Raw genomic sequence first — 9160 nt, forward strand, 5'->3', positions numbered from 1 at the left:
AATTAGAGAGTCAAAAGCCAACACCAGAGGAACAATAATAACAAAAAGTGTAGATAGAAGCGAAAGAGAGATGATACAAGCATTTAATGCGATAGAAAGAGCGGCACAACACAGTCGCCTAAACATTAATGAAATAAAAACCAAATACATGAAGGCCAGCAAATCGACAGGCCAAAAAAACCTACATAATCTGAAAATAGGAGACTATAACATCGAAAGCGTGAAAAATTTTACATAATATCTAGGTCCACTTGATAGCAATGTCAGTGAAGAAGTTAAGAGAAGAATACATATTGCTAATAAAACATATAATGGACTAATTAAACATCTAAGATCTAACAACATCACAAGAAAAACCAAATGCAAAATATACAAAACCCTGATAAAACCGGTCCTTATATATGGATCAGAGATATGGACACTGTCAAAAAACGCTGAGAACCTATTAGTTACGTTTGAACGAAAAATCCTGAGACACAAATATAAAGGGGTGAAAGAAAATGACGTATGGCGCAGAAGATGTAATTTTGAACTATACGCAGCATACACAACGAACCCGACGTCATAACATCCATAAAGATCGGACGTCTGCGCTGGATGGGCCATGTTGAACGGATGTTGGAGCCAAAACATATAATGAGGCAGACACCAGTAGGTAGAAGGCCAAAGGTAAGACCCAAACTCAGATACATTTAACAAGTGGAAAAAGATCTGAAAACTCTTAAGATTACCTACTGGAAAAACAAAGCAAGGAACAGAACAGAATGGCGGAAATCCTAGAACAAGCCAGGACCCAAAAAGGGTTGTCGAGCTACTGATGATGATGATGATAAATTTTCCAATTTATTAAAATTGTTAACTAAACCAGCAACCAAAAGTTATCTAAATATATTAAAGAATGTTGGACCTTATTTATATGAAAAATTTCCTATGAAATAAAAACTTCGTGTGTAAAGTGGTGTAAATTAATTAAGAATTTTAAACATATCCAAAACGGATTTATAAAGTTTCAGAACGATTTCATTCCTATCCTCAGGACCATCCTCAGTTAACAACGTATAGGTATATACTAGTTGAAACTAGGCATCTAACGATCTCATATTACCCTTAAATTACATTATTTAAGTAATAAATTTTATAATCATTATTATTATGACACTAGGTCGATGTTAAACTATTTTATTTTTAAGCGGAACATACAGACCTTCGCTCGAAAAAAACGACGTGGCCTAATGAGTGGTAACAACCAACACAGTTGGTTTCACCAATGTTGGTTTTGGAGTCCAATAGAACTGAAGACATTCTGAAAATTCATAAATCCATTTTGGATCTTTTAAAAAATGTTAATAAAATGTATATCATTTTACACAAGAAGCAAATGTCAATTGTCTTTTATATTAAAATATTTTACTGAATAATTTTAATAATTTTTCTGATTTAATTAAAAGGATTTACCTTTACATTTACACCACAAATGTAGTCAATTTACATCGTGATATAGTGATATATGTTTTGTTAGTCTTTTTTCGTCTGTGCAGTTAATAACCAACTTTGTTTTTGTCATATATTTTTTGTGTTTTTTATTGCACTGCATTAAAATAAGCTACATTGACTTCTCTCACACACACTTTGGATTTGTGAGAGTAAATCTGAACACCTAGGCAACAAAGTCACATTCTTTTGGTTAGTCATGCGAGTTTGAGATCAAGGAAGACACTTGGGTCCCAATGTAACAATCAAACATCAGATTGTACACTGTTTTTTTGCTTGTACTGATATCTTGTTCAGTTTCTGAAAGGGCCTGATGATGGCGTATAAACTGTAAACGCCGAAACCGGTGGCCCGGAAAACTGTTTAAATAAAAACCTTCAATAAGATTGTGAGCATTAGACTTTCTATACCCCAACATTTAAAGAAGTTTTTATTTCATAGTAAGTTTTTTAAAACTATGGTATACAGCTAACAACTGGGATCTTCCCTTTTAAATTTTCTTATTTGTGTATTCTATACTAGGAGGCCACGAGAAGAAGCACTATGGAGCAGTGAACGCCCACCAATCAGATGGGCCGACGATCTGAAGCATGTTATAGGTAACTGAATGCACAAAACAGAGACAGATGGAAAGAGCTGAGGGAGACCTATGTCTAGCAGTGGACGAAAAGAAGAAAAACATAAAGACTTAGAAATCTGAAAAATTTTTGTGCAAAAACAGCCAAATCTATTTTTAATAGCAGTTATTAAAGTGATGGTCGATTGCCTTTATGGTGGCTAACGTTTGATAAGCGGATGCATCATTCCAAGAAGAAGAATATAATAATATACAGAATATAAATATTTTCTTGTATATTACTCAAAATGTAAATTTGACAAACAAAACAGAAATTGAAAATAAAATTTGACAATACTAAACGCGTTTTTCTCAAAATGGGTTTTTTCAAAGGCTGTAGACATTGTTACTCAAAAACTACCCGTCTGATCCATCTGGAATTTTGTATATCTTTTATTTAGACATTTGGCGAAGTAACTCTGTCGAGATATTTTTGTTTTATGCTTATTTTCTTGTTTGACATTAATAAATATGTTGATTCTCACCTTATTTTGCAAAAAAAATCGTTGTTTTGAGTGTGAAATTCTCATAACCATAAAAATAAAAAAAATTAGAATATCTAGGACATGTAATGAGAAATCAAGAACGTTACGGCCTTCTCCAACTGATTCTCCAAGGGAAGGTAAATGGTAAAAGAGGACCGGGAAGAAGACGCATTTCCTGGCTTCAAAATTTACGTAAGTGGTATAACACGACTACCACTGAACTGTTCCGCGCTGCGGTAAACAAAGTCAAGATAGCCATGATGATCGCCAACATCCGGAACGGATAGGCACTTTAAGAAGAAGATATAACTCGACAACTATCAATTTTAGAGAAAAATCACAAAAGACCTTTTTTGCTCATAATGACCCAAAGAATCTAAAAAAAATTTGTCCGAAAAGAAAAAATTGATTTTTGAATTTGTTTAAAAAAATAGTTTAAACAATTTTCCGACCGCGGCACCTCCCGGCACCCTGTAGATTTGTTATAAGGACCTCTTTTTGAGTAAGTTTGTGCAAAAAAATCGAATCGGAATAATATACCTACGGGAGCGACTATACAGCCTGCTCTATACCAAAAAGTCAAAAATCGTTAAAACTAAAAAAACTAACTAAAAAAAGCGTTACCTCGAGAAACTCATAAGCTTATAAAATATTTTACAATATTTTTGTTTAACATAATCCAATGATGAGTTCTGATATCCACCGCAAAATCCACTGTTTTTTAAGGTGTCTTTAAAAATGTACCACCGTTGTGTTGAGGTCAGTCCAACGACTGGACCTCTAGTAGGAACATAATAATATGCTATATACATACACTTTACATTTCCCAAAAAATAGCTATTATGGTAATATAACCTAACCTAACCAAATATACTGTTCCTTTTATAATTTGATTTATAAGCAGTGTCAATAAAACCAAAGAGTCACTAAAAGTAATAAATAAAAAACCATCAGTTCCGATCGAACTTTCTTGCTTTAAGGATTTTACACAAAGCAGAAACTTAAAACTCTTCTTTCATCGAACCAGCTACACCGCTTATTTTTTTAATGCCGTCGATGTGAGGGTCATAATCACCCCAAAGAAAACCTTTCAACCAATTGAAATCTCCTCCAAATATTATTTTTTGACACCGTGTATAAATAAATATGTTAATCGAGGAAGACGACGAAAAGACCCAGATGCAAAGTTTACTGTAATAAGACAATTAAAATAATTTCAATAAAACAATAAACAATATTTTAAATCTAAGACTTTTCGTCGAAAGAAACTGCTTTCTGGTTATGTCCTGAATATCCGGCTTTAACAATTTATAAGCACGGAGACGACGAATATAGAAGAAAGTAGAAAGGACAACGGTCACGTATCTACTCCCTTTTCGTCTAGGAAAAATGCCGAAAAACACTTTCGAGTACTCAAAAATCTGAGTAAATAAGAACAAGGGGGAAAGGCAGTTTTTGTTGTTTTTATTTGATTCAGAGTTGGACCACCATCTACAGATAGCTATTTCTGCATCTCATGCTTCATCAGTGAAGCATTGCAGTCACAATTCTGAATCAAAAATCAGCAAGCCTGCCTTTTAAGGGAAAGCAGGCTTTCTTGCAGGCTTGATTTTTGAGACCTGCAGACCCTGCAGGTTGATTTTTGATTCAGAGTTGTGACTGCATAGCTACACTGATGAAGCATGAGATGCAGAAATAGTTATCTGTAGATAGTGATCCAAGTCTGAATCAAATAAAAGCAAAAACTGCCTTTCCCCCTTGTTCTTCTTTACTAAGATTTTTGTGTACTCGAAAATGTCTTTCGGCATTTTTCTTAGACGAAAAGGGAGTAGATACATGACCGTTGTCCTTTCTACTTTCTTCTATAATCGTCGTCTCCGTGCTTACCTATAAATTGTTAAAGCCGGAGATTCAGGATGTAACCAGAAAGCAGTTTCTTATAATAATGTATACATATGTATAAAATAATATAGATGTTTATCAGGAAATACGGTATATCTAGGCCTTTACACTAACCAAATATACTACTCTACGTTTTATAATTTCGTTTATGAGCCATGCCAATGAAACAAAAGAGTCACTAAAAGTAATAAATAAAAAAACATCAGTTGCGATCCAATTTTCTTGCTTTAAGAATTTTACACAAAGCAGAAACTTAAAACTCTCTTTTCATCGAACCAGCTACACCGCTTATTTTTTTAATGCCGTCGATGCGATGGTCATAATCATCACCCCAAAGAAAACCTTTCAACCAATTGAAATCTCCTCAAAATTCGAATCCTTTTACATCCCAGCCAGAAGCAATAATAATAATTGGCATAATTATATCGACAGTAGTGCGAAGACCCTTCCTTTCTCGGTATTTCTATTCACGAAAGGCGATAAGGACAAGATTTCTCCTTTCGTACATATCTGGAACTGTGAAGTACGTTTAGAGTCGGTCCAGAATTTTCTTAGATTAAAAGTGTGTAATTAGTAGTAGCAGCGCACAGTGGGCCGAAAAATTCAAAAAGCGGCCATAAATCGATTTCGATGAAAGTATTAGTCTGGCTTTCAGAATTTGTAGGTACTCCGAGAAATAGATAAATAATGTTTTCCTAGAATTTGAAGCAGGTAGAAGGCATATTGCGGCAGCCATCGGTTCTCAAAACCAGACTTTTGTGTTAGGATCATTTCTTTGCGAACATTCATTTAGTGTACTACTAAATGTCAACTAGTGAATGTGTGTTATAAAGTGTCTGACTCAAGTGGTTAATTGTACAGAAAACTTTCTCAAGGTATGTATTTTCATGTTATATAAATACTTATGAATCAAAGTTAAATTAGTATACATATAGATATAATTACTATGTAGTCGATTTTATTGAAAATTTTATATTATACTTTAAAATTATGTTGAGATATAACATATTTTCCGATCCGATCCGGCTTTGAAAAAATATTAAAAAAATAGCTTGATCATTCCCTAATAACATACTAAAATTTGATAGGCGCCTTCAAGCGCCTTTTTGAGATATTTTGGTTTTGCTTATCGATATGCATGAACCATATCCAACGAATGTATTCTGTAACCATAACAGCACATTTTATTTTGTTATTTAAAATGTAACACCTAGTAATTTCTATTTTCTTGTTGCGTTACTTTATTTACCTTGATAGAGAATATAGTTAAGTTTGTTCGTAATGGTGGTTGTAAGTCTTATTTCATTTGCGTCTTCAAAAAATTTTTTTTATGTAATGTTTTTCTATATTTTTCACAGTGAAAATGGTCACCAGAAGGCAACTGTTTGACGTTTTGTATGAAAAGGATAAGTTACAACGTTCCAGTCGCACAGAATATCTGTTCAAGTATTTGGTGAGACACTACAAAATTGAAAATGATGCAGACGCCATGTTAAAAATGAGGATTTTCACTTCAAAGTTTTGCAACGTCGTTTATGCAAAGCTTGATCAATGTGGGAGAAAAACGGATAGATTTGTGAAAAATAATACAGCGTGGTTAAGTGTATGTGTATTTGAAGAAACTGGATTAGAAATTGATCCGAATGCTGAGCCACAACCAGGAACTTCATCTGGAGGTAGGCGTGGTCGTCCAAGCAAAGAATTTTCTGCGAGTAGTGTAAGATCAAAACGTCGAAAGACTTCAAAGCTGTCATCGACGTTCGAAACCGAGGAGCTTACTTTAGCTGCAAGGAGAAAACTAAAGACTGAAGGAAAAGACGATGCCGCAAAACTTGTCTCTGAAGCACTTTTGACTCCGACTCGAGCCGGTAAAATTAGGACAGCTTGGCAGAAAGCTCAGAAGTCAAAAAAAATAATTCCACTCACCCCAGATGAAGCGCTATCAGTAATGATTGAATCAAAAGATACCAAACATTCATATCTTGTTCACAGACGAATAGCAAAAGAACATTTTGCTGATATATATCCGTCTTATCACAAGCTTCGAGAAGCAAAATTACGCTGCTATCCCCGAAAAGAAGGACAAACTGTAAGTGAGTCATGTGCAGAAATATTATTACAGGACCTCTTAGATCATACAGTTAAACGGATAGTAGAATTGCAAAAACCAGTTCTTCGTTCATTATCAACTGAACTTCTAAAGAATTTGAAACTGTTGCTGAAATGGGGATGCGATGGAAGCACCGGTCATTCACAATACAAGCAACTTTTCTCCGATAATAGTTTTGGTGATGGCGATTTATTTCTTACATCCATAGTGCCATTACAGTTATATGCGGAGCAACCTGGACAAGATAAAATTATTGTGTGGCAAAATCCCCGTCCATCGTCAACTCGATTTTGTAGACCTATACGCTTTCAGTTTAAGAAAGAAACGAAAGAGCTGACGGTACAGGAGACATCATATATAGAAAATCAAATTTCAGAACTTCAACCCACTATTGGTATGCTGGATAGTGAAGAAATTGCAGTTTCTCATGTTTGTGTGATGACGATGATAGACGGCAAAGTGTGTAATGCAATAATGGAAACAGCTTCTTCACAAACATGTTATATATGTAAAGCAACCCCCAAACAAATGAATGACATCGAAAAACTATTAAAGAGGGAAGTTGTCCAAGAAAATTTGAAATTTGGATTGTCAACTCTACATGCCTGGATCAGGTTTTTCGAATGTTTGCTGCACATTTCCTATAGATTAGAAGTTAAAGTTTGGCAAATTCGAGGAAGTAACAACAGAGCAGTTTTTGAAAACAAGAAACGTACCATACAACAAATTTTCAGAGACAGAACAGGTTTGCTTGTGGATATACCTAAGAGTGGAGGTAGTGGAACTACTAATGACGGCAACACAGCTCGACGATTTTTTGCTGACCCCTCACTGTCTAGTGAAATTACTGGCATAGATAAAGATGTCATTATGCGATTTGGTATTATATTACGCACCTTATCTTGTGGCTATGCAATCGATGTGCGAGCTTTTGAAGAGTATTGTTTGGAAACCGCAAAACTGTATGTCGCTAAATATTCATGGTATTATATGCCTTCTAGCGTGCATAAAATATTACTCCATGGAGCCATAGTAATCAAGGAGGCTATTCTGCCTATCGGTCAATTGTCAGAAGAAGCCCAAGAATCAAGAAATAAGGATCTCAAAAGTTTTAGGGAGAAACATACACGAAAAATTTCGAGAATATCAGGAAATCAAGATTTGTTAAACAGGCTCCTTATAACTTCAGATCCAGTAATTTCATCTTTGCGGCAGTACCCACTCCGAAAAAGTTCAAACATATCTTCTGAAGTTGTATCCTTGTTGAAGGCGCCCTCGTTAGAATCAATGGAAGCAGATTCTCTTAGAGCTCTACAACTTAATATGGAAAGCCGCCAAGTTTCTTCATCCGACGAGGAAGACGACAGCGCGAGCGACGTAGATTTTTAGTGGTAAGCATACTATTGTATTTACAAGGGCGGATCTAAGGGGGCCCAGGGGCCCATACCCCCCTTGGGATTCACATTTTGAACTGATTATAAAGTTAAAAATTAAATTTTAGTATTTAAGTATATCAAAGTAAGTTATAAGTATAATCTTTTAAGCACTAATATATTAGATTTTAAATAGACTTTATTTCATGCCATTTTTACCCCCTCCCTTGCTAGATTTTTCTATCGCTATGCCCCCCCTTGAGACTTTTCTGGATCCGCCCTTGTTTATTTATTTAGAAGCTAATAAACTTGTTACAGAGCGGAATTTTTATTTTTATACCTATTACCAAACATATTTTGATAAATTTCTCTAAGTTTTTTCGAATTTGTACCTAAATAATTTATAATCTTACTATACTTAGTAACAAGTAACGTATTTTACGGTAATTCATTTTATTTTGTTAATATTTTTTAACCATATAAACAATTAATTGCATAAAGATCGAAAAGTCTACTCAATGTAATTATTAACCTTATGGCCCCCCTAAAAGTTACGCCTGGGTAGTTTAATTTTTTTTATTATTTTTTCCTTTAAAAGACTACAATTTTAAAGCCCTTCAGCCCATTTTCAGATTTTTGACCGCTTTTTGCATTTTCTGGCCCACTGTGCAGCGCTTTGAAATTCCATATAAAAGACAGTAGCGTACATAAAGAATTTACTATTACAAATCGGAGTTCTTAATGATTTAACTGCTCCAGACAATATTTGAAAAATGTATTAAAAAATATCAAGAGGAAGAACATGGAGCACATGATATATGCCTTGGGTGGTCTGGGTGGACCTACCGGTACAGGACTCAAACATAGACGAAACAAGCAATTAATAAATTGAAGAACGGAAAATCTCCAGGCTTGGACAATATACCGGTCTAATTCCTAAAGTACAGATAAAAAACTTTACATGTTACAGAGAATAAAGAGCTTTGGTAGCAGATGTTAATGTAGTGGTAATAAAATACAAGTTTAATTAATCTTTACTAATTAGTATTATGACAATTTATTACAATCTCAATCTCAGGGGTTTATTGTGAGTTAGAAGAAGGCGGATCCTGGATGATTCTGAGCATTAAAACAACCTATTAGTTACAAATATTTATTGAACATAAAATAAAAACATGAAATG

General features: G+C 34.4%; 1 protein-coding gene across 1 annotated transcript; it reads left to right on the top strand.

Annotated features, from left to right (window-relative positions):
• Nucleotides 1–5080: 5080 nt before the first annotated feature.
• On the top strand, nt 5081–8648 carry LOC126881164 (uncharacterized). Its single transcript, XM_050645245.1, has one exon. The coding sequence runs from the start codon at nt 5858–5860 to the stop codon at nt 7991–7993; it is 2136 nt and encodes a 711-aa protein (XP_050501202.1). The 5' UTR covers nt 5081–5857; the 3' UTR covers nt 7994–8648.
• Nucleotides 8649–9160: the final 512 nt, after the last annotated feature.

The sequence above is a fragment of the Diabrotica virgifera genome, chromosome 1 (assembly GCF_917563875.1).
Source record: "Diabrotica virgifera virgifera chromosome 1, PGI_DIABVI_V3a".
NCBI lineage: Eukaryota > Metazoa > Arthropoda > Insecta > Coleoptera > Chrysomelidae > Diabrotica > Diabrotica virgifera.

Excerpts from the sequence above, each read along its gene's own strand:
- LOC126881164 (XM_050645245.1), top strand. The coding sequence starts at position 5,858 with ATGGTCACCAGAAGGCAACTGTTTGACGTTTTGTATGAAAAGGATAAG.